Source organism: Monodelphis domestica, chromosome 1, assembly GCF_027887165.1.
Source record: "Monodelphis domestica isolate mMonDom1 chromosome 1, mMonDom1.pri, whole genome shotgun sequence".
NCBI lineage: Eukaryota > Metazoa > Chordata > Mammalia > Didelphimorphia > Didelphidae > Monodelphis > Monodelphis domestica.
In genome coordinates this window covers 189,802,405-189,819,521 of record NC_077227.1, presented here as the reverse complement: position 1 = coordinate 189,819,521, position 17,117 = coordinate 189,802,405, and the positions used below count along the sequence as shown (strand labels likewise).

General features: G+C 34.4%; 1 protein-coding gene across 3 annotated transcripts in view; it reads left to right on the top strand.

Annotated features, from left to right (window-relative positions):
- Positions 1-17,117, top strand: part of WDR72 (WD repeat domain 72) — a 325,916-nt gene that overhangs the window by 55,819 nt on the left and 252,980 nt on the right. For all 3 annotated transcript variants that reach the window (XM_007479979.3, XM_016427854.2, XM_007479982.3), the window contains exons 10-13: positions 3,928-4,069; positions 5,603-5,851; positions 8,450-8,670; positions 11,676-11,871. In XM_007479979.3, coding sequence (XP_007480041.2) covers positions 3,928-4,069; positions 5,603-5,851; positions 8,450-8,670; positions 11,676-11,871 — 808 coding nt within the window. The remainder of the gene's footprint in view (positions 1-3,927; positions 4,070-5,602; positions 5,852-8,449; positions 8,671-11,675; positions 11,872-17,117) is intronic.

Below are 17,117 nucleotides of genomic sequence, written 5' to 3'. Positions count from 1 at the left end.
TCCCTGTAAAAAGAAGGGCTTTTTAATATTATGTTTAGTGTTTTCTTCTTTTTTTTTAACTTCCAGAAAATAAAGGTCTTTAGGCAGCACTGCCCCACCCTTACCTACCAGTTAATGAATATGAAGACATCTCCACCCTCACCCACTGACCCCCATTCCTTATCGTTGATTTTTTTAAACTTAAACTTCTTCATCAATGACAATTTATTCAGTGCTTAGCTTCAGAGTTCATTAGTATGAGTCTTGACCACACTCATTCATTCTTGCTCTTCTTGAGCAACTCTTGATTATGTCTTCACATGAATCTGAATCAGAACATCCACCTAACATGTTGGGTGGCTTTTTCTAGTTTCATATCACTGAATGAATACCAGAGGAATATGTGGTCTCTCTTATCTTTTGTTTCTTATTCTTCATACATGTCCAATTTATTATTTTTTCTGGTCATATATCTGTTTGGCCATCCTTTAAGCTGCTTTCCTTTGCAGCTCATTTTTAATATGCCATAGCCCATTCATATCCATAATGTACCTCATCATTATCCTTTGATTAATGTTACACTTTACTTTTTCTGAGACTGGTATTCTTTAAATCCAAGCCACACTAAGATTTATGCTGGAAGAATATTAATGTTAAAAAGATGGACATTTATTTCAGTGAAAAGCTTTGGGATTTATAAAAAAAAATTGGGGATTTCACAAAGGAAATCTGTCCTACACCATTCTTCTTTTTCAACTCTAGGATCCACAGTATATACTTTAGTTTGTATATTATGGCAATCAGTATTAAGTGCCTACCATGTGCCAGAAACCATGCTAAGCACTGAGACCACAAAAAGAAGCACAAGATAGTCCCCATCCTAAGGAAATTACACTGAGGGAGACTATGCAAATAAGCATATATGAAGTGAACTATATATATGATAGATAGTAAATAATAAAAGAGGGAAGGTGCCGTGGAAAAACTTCTAGTAAAAGATAGGCTTTTATTTAAGATGTAACAAAAGCCAGAGAGGCCACTAGCTAGAGTGGAAGAGGGAATAATATGTACATATTATATAGACATCACACAAAATATTGCAGTATGATTTGGGGCCATCCTAATGTATTCCTACATATGAAATCCTATGAAATTGAAGTTTTGCTGCAATTTGTTTTCTATTGGTAATTCTGCAAATACTTAGCCATAGTACCACAATATCAGATGACCAAAGATCCCAAGGAATGCTGTTTCGTGTTGCTTTTGGATACATGATACAATCAGCTCTGCTGGTTACATTATTTATGTGTACAAGAAGAAGCTTTGAGCTATCCTTTTTATTTATTCCAGATTTTATCTTTTGGTTATGTTTATACCAAGAATATTTTATTTATATTGAAAAAAATTTGTTTATATTGAGAATGTCAGGATTGGCATAAATGAGTTTCCCTGGTAATATATTTCCTCTTTTATCATTGGACTTAAAATGTGGAGTACCAATTTTTATAGACAATTTTATATTATATATACTTATAAATATATAACTTATGTTTATAGATAATTTTATATTATATATACTTATATAATTTATATGTTTATAAAAAGTTGTTAATTAAAAAAAGGTGAAGGCTCTATATTAAATTTCCTCAACTCTACTATTGTCACTTGAAAAGGAGAAGGTGGCAATGTAGAACTGAAGTCCATTTTGTATTTTCCTTTTGTTTCATTGTTTGCCATGGCCAAAGAGTTCAGTGAAGGAAGCAGGTGACTAGTGATAAGCGTATCCATGCTTAATATGACTTGGCCTCATGGAGCAGACACAATTTGTTGCAGTCTATAATCAAAGCCTTTTCTTATTCTTTGCTATTCTACTTTTTTTTGGATAAGTTCACCATCATGTTGTCAGGCTTTGGAGTAGCACTTTGTGGAGGTCAGACTTACCAAGATGAAAATTAAATTAAAATATGTCCTTGACTCTTAGCTCCTGATACATTCCCTGCCATCTCATTCTCTTTTTAAAAAAAGTTCTGTCATGCTTAAAAATATGTAAATAAACAAAAAATATGCCATACAATCAGACTCAGGAAAGGAGGCAATGTATGTAGTGAAACTAACATTGAGTTTGGCATATAAGAGGAGTAAGTCAGTGGCTCAGCAGATAGAGGGCTGGGTCTGAAGTGAGGTCTCGCCTTCCTGAGTTTAAATCTCAGACACTCCATTTTCATCACATGGCACTTTAAGTATACTGTTGATTGTCACATTTTTCTGAGTTTAATTTTGAGTATATATAGCCTATACTGTCATTTTTTGAAAAAAAATTAGTATCTTTTGTTTTTGCATCGCCAATAATTTCATCTGTTACTGATCCCTTCAGGGAAGCAAAGAATTTAGGAAAAAAGGGGAAATTATAAAACCAATAAGGGTGGAGAGAACATGACAATACAAAGATTGTAGTACTTAAAATGGGAAAAACAGAAAAATATAAGAATCTTCATCTTTTTTGGTTTTCTATTTTCAGTAAATTGCAGTCTTTGTATTGTCTTACTCTCCCCTCCATCCCTTTTAGATAGCAACAGTTTGCAGTGTTTTTTAAAAAATTATCCTCAATATTCTTTCAACTTTAAAAAGCTTGTGTTTTTTTTGTAGAGGCATCAATAACAACCCCTTCAACTACTAGATCCCTCAAAGGTCTTTGCTTATTTTCTAAGGATTAATTGGGCTGTTTTGCAAGAATAGTTTGTCACTTGATATTGTTTTTTGTTTTCAACCAATTCTTTTTGTTGCAAGTCTTCCTCTTTCATTGTGGATCCTTGAAATGCTTGACTTACACCAGCAGCTGTTACAATATTTCTAACAATTACTTAACTTAATGTTTTTTAGGAGTTGTAACTTTTGCATGTTTCCATGAAGCAATTCCGATTCTTAAAAATCACAGTTAATAAAAAAGTTGGGTGGTGCAATGAAATGCAAACTGATCAAATTGGGGAAAGTCATCAATACAATTTTATCTGCATAAATGGCTGATGACCCTGTACAGATTATTTTTATTTGTAAATCTGAATTTGAAAGAAATCATGTTGACATATTTTTCAGTTTTTTACCTTATTTAACAAAAGAATCCATTTTTATACTCATTTCAAAGTTTTGCAAATTTAAATTGCTTATTATTTCTACTTCTTGGGAGGACTTAATTTAATTCATTTAGGTACAAAGTACAATGTTTCTAGGACTTGAGAGCACTTGGTTTTAGTCTACTAAAAGCATTGTGTGTCTCTGGATTGATAATATGTGGAGGGAATCAATTGTGTCAGTTCTAGCTTTTCAGTTGGTGAATAGTAGAAAGTCGAGATGAGTGCAGTGCAAACAGAAATGACAATGCTATATGAACCAGGAATTCTGATAAGCAGAACTTAGCTAGCATATTTGTTCAAAATGATAATAATTCAGGCCATTTTAAGATCCTGAAGTACCCTCTGAATCATCAAGGAAAGATTGTTAGATGGCAGAATTAACTGATTGTAGTTTACTTTTTTCTTTTATACTCAAGGTCTGAAAAGGTCATCCATAGAATATTTGATGTGGAAGCTAGTCTTGAGATTTTTCCAAGCCTCTCAGCCATCACTAGTTAGATGCTGTATTTACAATATGTAACCTGTTATATTTAGGATATTTTCCCTCCTTTTGAGAGCATTAATAACTAACTAGTGACTGAATCTCTTTGTATGATGCCCAGAGTTTCCATTAAAGCTGGTCACATCCTTGTTTCAGTTATAGATTAAGGTTAGAGATATCAAGAGAATAAATAAAACATTTATGCAAGAAAGTTAGTCTGTGTGTTTACTTTTTCTTATCTCTTTTAATCCCTACTTACTACAACCATGGCTATCATAAATTTCTAAATTTTGCCTTTTCCCCCATGTGTAAAATTTTAATTTATTTCTGATGCAGAGCTATCCATTTGTTATGGGCTATCTCAATGAACGAAAGGAACCTTTCTATAAAGTCCTCTTCTCAGGAGAAATGTCTGGAAGAATCACTTTATGGCATATCCCTGATGTTCCAGTATCAAAGTTTGATGGTTCTCCTAAAGGTAAGAAAGATTATTTCTTTTGCTAAATATGTGAAATATCTGTTTTTGAAACTGGGGAAAAACTTCTTGTTCTTTCTGCTTGACTTTGCAAGTTGGAGAGGAAAATAGGGTGGCAGAGCGTAATAGCTAGGTTGCTTAGTAGATAGGGTTCTGAGCCTGGATTCAGGAAGACCTGAGATCAGATTTGGCTTCAAACCCTTAATAGCTTTGTGACCTTAATCTGTTTGCCTCAGTTTCCTCATCTATAAAATGAGCCACAGAAGGAAATGGCAAACCCCTCTTAGTGTCTGCCAAGAAAACTCCAAGTGGGTTCATGAAGAATTAGACACAACTGAAACAAATGAACAACAAGAAATGGTGTAGAGACAAATGGTGATTTTAGCTTTTCCCATAGTAATATATAATAGACTAATAGGTGCAGCATTGAACACAGAATTGGGAAGACCCACATTCTAATCCCATGTCAGCTGTAATTTAAATTTTACTTTAAATTAAATTAAAATTCATTTTAGTTCTCTGAGTCTGTTTCCTCATTTATAAATTAAAGCAGTTGGATTTGACAAATTCTAAGGTCGCTCCAGTTCTGTCTCTAACCATTTGATCTTAGAATTCTAGTCAATTTTGAAGTATTCAGAGAAGCAGGGAAAAAAAGTTCTGGTTTTGGCATGAGAGGACAAATGCAAGTTTTCTTTCTTATTACCTCTGTGAACTTAGTTTAGGCCTTAGTTTCTTTAGATGTACAATAAGGGAGTTTGGGCTAAATGATATCTTTGGTCCCCTTTCTGATGTATGAGAATGAGTACTTAAAAATGTTACGAGTCTTTTAAAAGCTTTACTTAAATCTCAAACGTGATCAGTAACTGCGGAAGTATCCTCAGAATTCAGGGTACAAGATGGCTAGGATCCAGATTGTCACAAATATATATACAAATATATATATATACAAAAATATATACCACATAGAGTATCTACAATAGCTACTAAACTTCAGAAATATTCAAGTATTTTGTCATTTTCAGATTGAAACTTTCCCTTGAGTGACCTAACATCAGAGCATTAGGAGCTTTAGAATGAGAAGAAACCTTAAAGGTCACCTAATCCAACCATCTCCTTTGACAGCCAAATGACTACTTAAGTGATTTAGAACTGGCATTTAAACCTAAAGTTCTTTATTCCAGACTGATTCCATATCTTTCTACTCTCATACACTAAAACTCCATCTTGCCTTCTTATCTTTGGCTAAGTCAAACCCAAAGTTCCATATGTTATTCCTCAGAGCCAATTTGATCATCCCATGATTTTCCCAAGTATCTTCAGTTGCTCCAGTCTAGCATGGATCCCCAATGGTGCCCTTTTAGGATCGAAGACCTTGGATTATAAGAGAAGTATTAGCCAGTTTGTATGCAGCTATTGAGTAGTTAGGAGTTTTTGGAAGCCCCAAAGACTCATTGACTCAGTTCTTTCAGTGATTGTGATGGATTATCATGTTTGGGTTTTTTTTTAATTCTTCTTTCCCTTTTTTCCCCTTTCTAGAAATACCAATAACTACCACCTATACCCTTCAAGATAATTTTGAAAAATATCACACTATATCACCCAGCATTATTGATGGTTTCTGTGCGTTTGAAGATGGAGCTGGAAGCCCAGCAGTCACTTCATCCATGTTTATTCCAGATTTTGACAAACTAATATGTGGATGTGAAGATGGGAGGATCTTTATAACACTTGCTTTAAATGCAGCAAAAGCAGGACTTTTGGAAGATAATGCCTTATTTAGGAAAGGTAATTGGTTGAATTCATTAAACAATGTCAAGTCAAATCAGAGGCAATGTTTCATGCTAAAAAGAAGCATTGTGGTTGGAGAAGCAGCTGAATGTCTCAGTAGATTGAGAGCATAGAGATAGGAGGTCCTGGGTTCAAATTTGGTCGGTGACACTTGCTGACTGTGTGACCCTGGGCAAGCCACTTAGTCCTCACTGGATTAAAAAAAAAAAAAGAAACACTGAGTTTGAGTTTTTCCAAGACCAGTTGGTTTCTGAGAGGTGTAGCAGACAGTTGTCCATACCTGGTACTTGTCAATAGTTTTGTTTAATTTTAGTCAATTTTTTGACGTTGTAATAACAGGTCAAGGTTAAACATTAGTAGATTTTGAGCAACAAGTTGAATTTGGTGGGCGGAGGCATGTTGAGGTCCCGGGTCCTCACAAACTTAAGCATGAGTTGGGCCAGGTGCTTGTTTGTCCTTAATTCTGGGAATATGACAAAAATGAAACCCTCACTTTTCTCAAAGGATTTGATATTCTCCTGGAGGCAGAGTGGTAGTGGAATGTGACATGAGAATAAATAAATGATGCAAATATACAGAGTAAATTCAAAATAGTTTTGTGGGACTTGGGTGATAAGGATATTTGGAAGCTTCAAAGCTCAGGTTCATAAGTAAGTAAAGCTGAATTTTAAAGGTTTTTAAACCTTTATTTAACTAAAATGAGTTTTAGTTTTTCATTTTAGAGATGGAGTATATGAAGGTGTAGAGAATTAAGACTGACTACTATGTGTGTGGAAACTGCAAGAAAGCCAGTTTACCTAGAATATTGAATGAAAGAAGGGGAGTAATTTAAAATCAATTCTAGATTGAAAGCAGATCGTGAAGGAGTTAAAATGCCAAAAAATGGGGGATCTCTTATTTAATCCAAGATACAGTGGGAAGACGGTGAAGCTTCATGATCAGGGTGATCACATAGTCAAAGCTGTAAATTTAAGAATATCAAGTTGGCAGATTTTATTGATTGTAGAAGAATAAAAGAGAAATTGTGAGGACAATTAGACTACTACAGTAATTGAAGTAAGAGGTGATAGGGATCTCCAAAAAAGTGGTGATTAAGTGGAAAGAAGTGGGTTGATGTCAGAGACTTTAAAGATAGATGTTTTTTAAACCCTTGCCTTCCATCTTATAATCAATACTATGCATTAGTTCCAAGGCAGAAAAGTCATAAGGCCAAGACAATAGGGGTTAAGTGACTTGCCCAGGGTCATACAACTAGAAAATATCTGAGGTCAGATTTGAACCTCGGATCCTCCCATTTATAGACCTAGTATTCAATTCATCAAGTCACCTAAATGTCTCCTATAGTTATATTTGATGAAACTTGGTGACTGATTGGATCTGTTAGGACAAAAGAAAGTAAAGACAAGGATAACTAAGGTCAAGAACCCAAATGACTGAAAAATGGTTTCCTCAAAAGAAAAAAAAAGTAAATTAGGAAGAAAAGGGGCAGGTTTTTGGGAAAAGACAATAAATGAAAATTTGGATATATTGCTTTTGAGTTGTTTAATCCACATGGTATTAGAAATGTCCAGAGGGTGTTTGGAACTGGAGCTCAGGAGAGATTGAAGACCTGGAGGACCTGGGAATCCTCTGCATTCATATATAGTCCTTGTAAGAGCCAGTTATCTCTTTTAGAATTACTTATATACATACTGTTTGTTCATTGACTGACTCACTAAGATGTGGCAAAGAATACTGCCTCTCAAATATACTACTGTTATAGGCTATTTTAATTTTAATTTTAATTTATTTATATATTTATGTATAAATATATAATATATTTAATTTATTTTTAATAATTTATTTTAATTTTGTTATTATTTTTATCATATTTTCCTTTTTTTTATCAATCCCTTTTATGAGGTACTGTACTTAGTAACTGTATCCTGATCTTTCTCCTGATGTCAGGTGTAAAGTTATAAAATGTCCAGCAGATTTGCTTGGGGGAAAAGAAGAAAATGGTCCACCCATTCAGAGAGAACATTATTTGACTCCTACATAGGGTTTCCATTCATTCTTATGTAGTTCCTGATTTATTTAACCAGTTTAACACCAGTTTATATGAATGAAATTCTGAAAAACGCAATATAATTTTTCTTTATATTGTTATACTTTAGTAAAGACAAACCTTTTTTCTCCCCATCATAGTAGCAATAGTGTATATTATTCAACTTCAAAAGAAGAGCAAAAAGTTTAAAAGATGCTTCCGCCTGTACCTTATAGTAACAAATCATATTAATGGACTCTTAGGGAAATTTATTCTTCAGTAGCTCAGGCCCTTGTGAGCTTTGTTCCTTGTTTTTGAAGTGGTAACTTTCTCTTATCTAAAGGGACCCTTTGCCAAAAACAAAACAAAAAACAGATACTCAGAGGTTTTGTTGTTGTTGTTTGTTTGTTTTTGTGAAGGTGAGAGAAGTAGTAGGGGACAAAGCTCATCAGTTTGGCCATGGTACTCCTTTTCATAAAAACATAGACCCAAAATAAAATTTTCAAAAAAAATTAAGCCTCATTCTTGAGCTGGTAGAAAATATCTAATTTTCTTCTTTCTGCTTTCAGATTCCCTGCCTTACAAAGTTCTCAGCGGTCACAACAAAAGTGTTACTTCCTTACTTTATCCTCATAGTCACTCTTCCAAATTAGATCAGAGCTGGATGGTTTCTGGGGATCAAGAATCTTGTGTAATCTGGTGGGATATCTTTACTGAAGAAGTTTTGCATAAATTCTTTTTGAGGGCAGGTGCAGTAACAAGCCTTTTGATGTCACCAGAAATCTTCACAGTAAGTAAAATGGGAAAATTATCACTCAGTTATTATTATTTTTTGAATTGCTTAACAGTTTTCTTTGTACTTTAGTTTATCCTTGAAACTTAAGAGATTTTATTTTAGTTGAGTTTAATAAAGAAAATTCCCTTATTCTTTTTTCCTATATTTGCCTTAGGAAAAGGACTTATTATCTGATTTAGGTTTGAAGTTAATTACAACTTTCTGTGATACAGAAATTCAGTCTTTATAGATAATTTAGAAAGTCAAATAGAAATATGATTGTTACTTATCAACTAAAATAGAAGAACCAGTGTTAATTGGAAGAAAGGAAATCCAGAGCCCTTATTTAATAGTTTCTAACCTTAAAAATCTTTTCCATTAGCAATTGGCTAATTTGCTATTTATTCTCTGATAACAAACATTGTAAATGACAATATTAGCCCATATTTGTGTTACATTTAAAGGTTTTATCTATAGAATCTAATAACAATGAGATAATTATAATCAATGATAATTAGGAAAGAATGAGGATATGAAAGAAGTACTAGAAACAGTGTATATTCTCAGTGAAAAATAAATGTTCTCTCTGATCTCCATCTAGGGTGGTTGGTCTCAGCTGGTGGGATATTCACAGCTCTTTCTTCAATTGTCTGGACTGGTTCTCCCTTAAGTCTACAAAGAGTTCTCTGTGTCTCTCTGTGTTTGTCTGTCTGTCTGCCTCTGTCCCCTTCCCTCTCTCTTTTTGAGGTGGTTTTCTTTGAAGCAGTTTCTCGAGTCTCCTGTCAATCCTTCCAGAGGCTGTGTCACTGCTCCTTAAACTCTCTTTAACTGATCCTCCTAATGCCGGATAGGGTGGTTTTCTTTCTGGATGGAGTATCTCCTGTGTTTAGTGCCATGGTCAAACTTATATTTGGGGTTTTCTACACAGGCAGCTTCTAAACTTAAAATCTATGACCTTTCTCCAGAGCTTGGTTATCTTCAGCCCACTCCAGCCCAGGGCATGGCTTATTTTTAACTCAAACTCAACCGATAATGTTGCCCCTTCTGATTTACTCAGAATAATATATATATATATATATATATATATATATTTTTTTTAAACCCTTACTTTATGCCTGTAGTAAGGGATTTCTAGCAGGGCTAGCTGACAGCATGAGACCCTGCAGACCAACATTCCACTCAGAACTCCCAGAAACTGGGATTGCTGCTTGACCCAAAGGAGGACTCTGGTGTTGTGAGAATCTTTGGCCCACTTGTCCCTGGCCCTGTTCCTAACAAAACCCCTTAACCTTAATTATAACTTAGAAATTTAATTTAGAATAGTTATATAAGTAAAAGGAGTTTGATCTCTAAGTGGATTATGTTAGCTAATCCCTCTCCCTTTTCCCTTTCTCCCTTTAGATAAATAAACTGTTAATTTATACACACACACACACACACACACACACACACACACACACACACACACACACACACACACACACACACACATATAACCCTTTAACCCTCTCCATAACATGCCTTAGATTCAAAACTATATATTGGTTCCATGACAGAAGAGTGATAAGGGCTAGGCAATTGGAGTTAAGTGACTCACCCAGGGTCATCCAGCTAGGAAGTGTCTGAGATCATATTTGAATCTAGGACCTCTCATCTCTAGGTCTGACTCAATCCATTGAGCCACCCAGCTGCCCCCTCAGAATGATATTTTGTAAGGATCGCTGCAATTTTAACACCTTGTTAACAAAGATATCATTACATGTGTTATGGAATCTGCTTTCTACAACTAAGTGTTAATTATGGGGGGAGCAAATTCTCTCCTTATAAATAAAAATAGATTTAAATATGTTGAATACTTGTAGAACCTCCTTATTCCTCCCTGTCAATCCAGGACAGATGTCAATTGTCATTTGCTGTTAATACTACTCCACCCCAAACCTTTGATCTCTGTAAACCAAGTCCAGCTTCCAGATTATCATGTCATTTTGCAGTATCAGGATGTCTTAGTTCTGTTCTGAAAATTGTCCCTTCCTCCCTCAACCCCCAGCTTTTCCTTTTGCCTTGTTCCCTTTTTCCTTGGTGCCTGGGGAAAATATTTAAACTTAAGTTAAAGTATAAAAAAATATTGCTAAATCTCAGACATATTTTGACAGTGCTCCTAGACTTAAATTATATTCAAGTTATACAGTAAGGAGTAAATAGCATTTCATGGAGTAATGCTTACCCTGTGAAGTTATTCTTATTTCATAGATTGTCTGTATGTAATTGGAAAATACCAATTGCTCTTTTAGACTATGGTCAAACTCATGGGATGAATAATGATATTATTTCTCACATTTCTGTACACCTTGTAGTTTACAAAGAACTTTCTTTATGACTTCTCTCTCAGATAGGTAGTGCCAATGAGTAATATTTCCATTTAATTGTTAAGATGAGTCAACCATAAAAAAAAGCTATGCCTAAGACTATAATCATTGCTTGTGCCAGAACCCATAGTAGAATCTAGGACTGCTGACTCTCCAGCATGTGTTGTGCTATATGGATCTGTGAATAGTATTACCATTTTTTTGAGGTGACAAATGAGAAATATTGGTTTATGTTAGGCAAATCTAACTAGAGTGAATCTATCAGTGTTAGTTTGAGGAAAGAGAGTAAGTGAATTTTTGTTTTTGTTGCTTATTTTTATTTAGTTCTTGTTATTTCTATTGGCTTTATTTTGTCTCAATTTGATGAATATTTGTCAAGTTTGTTACTTTAGTTTATCATAGGATCCAAATCAGAAGTTTCCACTGTAATCTCTGTCTATTAAATAGTTTGATATTATCTTGTGTTTCCTTATTTTTGCCATAGCAATTTGAGCTGATCAGAGTAAAAGTTGCGTTACAAATAAGGGTTTAGAGAAACTTTTTTGCCACTGTAAACAATGTATGAAAACAAAAACATACAAATACAAAATCAAAGTCTATTAGAAAAATCAGACTAAATTACCTGCTACATAAATAGTGTAATTTGTTTTCTAGCTGAAAGATCATCACATCGTGTGCTGTGTATGCAATGACCACTCGGTTATACTACTCCACCTTGAGGAAAAGACATGTCTTTTGAAGGCTCAGAAGCACCTTTCTCCTGTGACAACAATAAAATGGCACCCTGTAGAAAATTTCTTAATTGTTGGATGTGCAGATGATTCCGTTTACATCTGGGAAATTGAAACCGGTAAATAGCATTTAAAAAAAAAAATTCCTCATGACTGTATTTTTTCCAAGCAGATGACAAGGCAGGAAGACCAGGAAAGTAACAGAAATGAAGTACAGTGGACCTAACCTTTGGAGATTTTATTTTTAGTACAAATGGGTTGTATTTAATGGCTTCCAATGAAGCTGGGTGCGCCGATAATAAAATACAATAGCCCAAGTCAGATCCTGACAAGCAGATGATTAGCTGACATTGCAGTGCACAGAAATGAGCCGGATATTTCTGGAAGCTATAAATAAAAACATAAGTTATCTACTTTAATTATTAACAAGAGAGAAATTTAGTGTCCTACTCATCTCAAATTATCATTAGATTCTGCCTTCTTCAGCACACTCACAAGCTCAGCAACCTTTTGGGCTACTTGATGATTTGTAATAATGGAATTTAATTAATTGCAAAGCTGACAAAAGTTCAGTTAGGAAAGCTGAGAGTTTGGTATTCTTACTGAACTTTGTATATCCTAGATGTGAGAGGCATGGAAGATGACAATTCAAAGGGCAGGACATGTTTCATTTCAACTTCTAGGTTATCCAAAATCTTGGACTTCTATGATCAACAATAGGTTTTCTACTTATTTCAAGCACATCCTGGGAGCATAACAGGAGGGGCAAGGTAATTAATGAATGTGAGCAAATTATAAAAATTATAAAAGTACATTTCAGTGAAACTCACAATAGTTTTCATTGATTAATCAATAATGGTTTTATGTTGAATACTATTAACAGTGCAAATGGTTTATACTAGTGTTTCTCAGACAAAGTTCTGTGTGACCCTGCTGTTTCCATTGGTTATACAGAAGGACCAGAGATTCTGTGACAAAATTTCTATCTTCTATTAACTCAAGAGCTCTGTTCTCAGACCCAAATGGGATTGTACCAGACTGTGGATTTTCCTTCCATTTGCAGTAAACATGGGTCAGTATAAGAAAAAGGTTAGTCAAAGCTAGGGTGATAAAATGTTATTCACCCCAAGTTATAGACCCTTACTACAAACCACCCATCCCAATTTTCACCCTCCCCTTTGCTCCCTGATTCTTGCCAAACTACAGAAAATGTGTATAGAAAAGTCCTGAATATCTCGTCTTTCATGGTTGTCAGTCTTAGTGGATAGAGCTCTTCTACTGGTTATCAAAATTGCAATCAAAATGGCTCATGAGTTTTCTTGTAGATTTTTATATTTTCAATATACTTTAAACCTTAAAATATCATGAAGCCAAATAAGCTCTGCCCCATAACTGATGATGTCCTTTCTCATTTGCCTCCTAAGTCACCAAGTTACCTTCAAATATTAGTGAAAGTCCTACTTACTTCACGAGTCCCCTTTAATGCTAGTCTCTTCCCTCTGCAAATCATATCTAATTTATTCTGTATGTATCTTGTTTATCCATCGATGTTTACATGTCTCCCCAATTAGACTGTGAACACCTTGAAAGTTGGGGATATTTTTTACTTTCCTGCATAGCTGCAGAATTTAGCTCCATGATAGCAGGTGCTTAATGAATGCATGTTTACTAAATACATATGAAACCAATTTAGATCTATACAACATAATTATATTTAACTTTATAAAGCATTTTAAGGTTCACAAAGTGCTTTACATATGTTATTTCATTTGATCTTTGAAACAACCCTGTGACATAGGTATTATTATTTTAATTTTATAGATGAGGAAACTCAGGTGTAGTTTACCCAAGAGAGGTTTAGTGCCTAACCCAATAACACTTAGCCAATAAGTATTTGAGACAGGGTTTGACTTTAGGGTTTCTTGACTTCCAAGTCCACCCACATCCATTTTATCAGTTGGCTGCTTTTCTTTTCCTACTTTCCTTCCTTCCATCTTTCATTTCTTCCCTTCTTTCTCTGTTTTTTTTCTTACTTCCCCTTTTTTCCATCCTCTAATCCTTTTTTCTCCAAAAATCCATTCCCTCAGTGATATTTTTTTTATCTTTCTTTTCTTTTAATAACAAATCACCACATAAGTTTTCCAAAGTCATATGATTTGTATTTTCTCTCTTCTTCACTCCCTCCTTCCATAGCTGACAAGCAATTCAATCTGGATTTTATATATATGTGTAATCACTAAAAACTTATTTCCATAGCATTAATTTTTATGAGTGAATAATCTTATAAAACCAAAATCCCAAGCCATATACCCAAATAAACAAGTGATAAGTCATATTTTCATTTGCATTTCTACTCCAACAGTTCTTTCTCTGGAGGTGGACAGCATTCTTTGTCATAGTCCTTCAGATGTATCTTGGATCGTTGTATTGCCATTAGTAGCAAAGTCTATCATATTTTATCTTTCCACAATATTTTAGTTACTGAGAATAATGTTCCCTTCAAGGAGCATTCTACTGGGCATAGACAAGAAGTATATTCATAGGTACTTATAAGATACTTACAGGATCTATAGAAAGTAACCAGAGTTGTACTAGAACCAGACTATCTCTTGATTGTTAAACTTTTAGCATTAGCCATTATTCCTCAGAGATGAACAAATGCTAACAACTAGGGCTGGATTTATTGTTTAGACTTTAGAAAATGATAGAGAAAATATTAATAATGTAGGTTAAATTTTAAAATATGTCCATATATATGTGTGTATATATTTATATGTACACACACAAAGTAGATATAGACAGAGACAGACAGATAGGTAGATATAGATGTTTTCCCTTGATCTGCTGGTTAATAGCTTTTATCTGCACACCCTTGAAAGTAAATTTAGAGAGAAAGTCAGTAGCAGTTCAGGGTGTATAGGAAAGGTGGGTACCATGAGTTAACTATTGTATATTTGAAATGAATCTTAAAAGAACCAGACATTCCAAGAGGTGGAATTAGGGGCAGGGGAGATGGAATATCTCATTGAAGGAACAGTAAATGGCCATGTGGCTAGATTCCAGAGTGCCTGGAAGGGAGTAAATAATAATGTAATAAGACTAGAAACTTAGGGCAGGGCTAGGAAACATAGTGCCAGGTTATAAAGAACTTTAAATGTCAAATAAAGATATATATTTTTTGATTCTAGAAATCACAGAGAACCTCTATTTTATGTGTGTATGTGCATTGGTGGGGAGGTATGTGACATGGTCAAAAACTACTCATTTAGGAAAGTCATCTCTGATGGATTGAAATGGAAAGAGTGTTTTGAGGCAAGGAGACTAATTAGATAGCTATTATAACAGACCATGTAAGAGGTGATGAAAGCCCGAGTTGTGAGAGTAATACTATACTGTTACTTTTCAGAACACTTTTGCACTGACTTGATAAGTGTGAAATACTACCCTCAGATACTTTATACATTCCCTTTCCTCTGAAACTCTCCATTAGTCATTACCACTTTCCAGACTGAAATTTTATTGTGACATACAAAGTCCTTTGGGTTCCTTGGATTGTAGATCTCTGAACTTTAAAAGATGAAATGTACTAAATTAATTCACACTATAGTGTCAATGACTCATTAATAGTTGCTATTTCAGTTTAGCCTATAATTCTTGCATATTTGAAGAAAGAAGCAGAATATTGAATGATGGTGTTAGGGACAGGTGAAATCATGTGAGATGAGACGGAAAAGAAGTAAGATTTCATTACTTATGTAATTTTGCTTGGTTATTCCAATTAATAAATATAATACTTATATTTTTATTTCATTTTAAACCCTTACCTTCTGTCTTAGAAGCAATACTATATTGCTTCTAAGGCAGATGAGTGGTAAGGGCTAGGCAGTGGGGTTAAGTGACTTGTCCAGGGTCACACATCTAGGAAGTGTTTCAGGCTAGATTTGAACCCAGGATTTCCTATCTCTGGGCCTGACTCTCAATTCACTGTGCTACCCTACATATTTTGATTTTTAAAATGACTTATGCCAGTCTTTTGGGACCTGAGTATATGTACTCATCTATTCTATCCCCTTCACTTTATAGATAAGGAATTTGGGGCTCAGGAGTATTAAATAATCTGTACAAGGTCATATAGGTGTTAAGTGGCAAAGCTAGAATATGAAAACAAAGGGCTTGAGTTTGAATCCTGGTTTCCACAACATTCTCAGGCAATTCATTTAAGGTTTCTGACTTTTCATTTTCTCATCTGTAAAATGAGGAGTTTGTATTAAATCCCCTCTAAAGCCCATTCCAGATAGTAATCTGAAATTCTATGATCCTTATTACACAGAGTGTATACTCAAAATTGATAAATGATCTCTTTTGAATTGAAATTTAAAAGGTACTTTTTTCCCTAGAAATACATCCTGCTTTCCCCTACAATAGTTTAAATAAAGGTAGAGAAAATTTTAGCTGGTACCCACTTACATAAAATGCAATCCCAATATCTGAATTGTTTCCCCTATTTTAAAGGAAAGAAGGTATCCTACTACTTTTTGACCCTATGCTTTGTAATTAGCATTGTACTGGGGTAGGAGAAAGCAAGTTAATCAGACTGTAAGCCTTCAGAGACAGAGATTGTATTTTCTAATTGGATTATAGTCTTCCCTAGTGTTAAGTATAATACTCTGGAACTTGATAGATGAGCTTTTCCAGGTATTCTTTTGTTCTTGTGTGAGTGTTGTTTATTTGTGACCATATGAGTATGACTCAGGCTATGTATCTCTTCCAAATTTATATTTGAAAGAGACATAATTAGGGTCCCGTTAGATGAGAATCTGAATAAGGTCTTAACATCCATGCTGCTGTTTTGAAGGGGTAGACACAAGAAACATAGAAGAATGCATATAACTTTTGAGTATTTTTTCCCTTACTAAACAAAGCAGTATTCCTGGACTTGGAGTGATGGGGCTATCTAGTTTTGTGTATTGATTTGCTAGCCTTTGTATGATGTTGAGTTCTAGATAGGAGGGGGAAAAATAGGAGATGTCATTATTGATTAATATCTGAGTGCCTACAGTGTGTTTGGGCAGTGACAACTCTGGGCAGCTTTGTCACCCCCATCACTCTGAGACACAATAGAAATAATTTAATACTCATTTTTCTGAAATACAAGTCAGGAATAAATCTTGACTCTCAGGTAAGATTCTATAAGATAAGAACTGTTCTTTGAAAGCATTATGTGCTCTATGAAGGAGGACATGAATAAAGAAATTTTCATGGCATAGCATTCTTTCTAATTTCAGATAGATTATTTTATTAATGATAAGATGCTCTAGTTAAAATCTACATTGTTTACTATGTAAGGTAAATAGTATTTATTTAT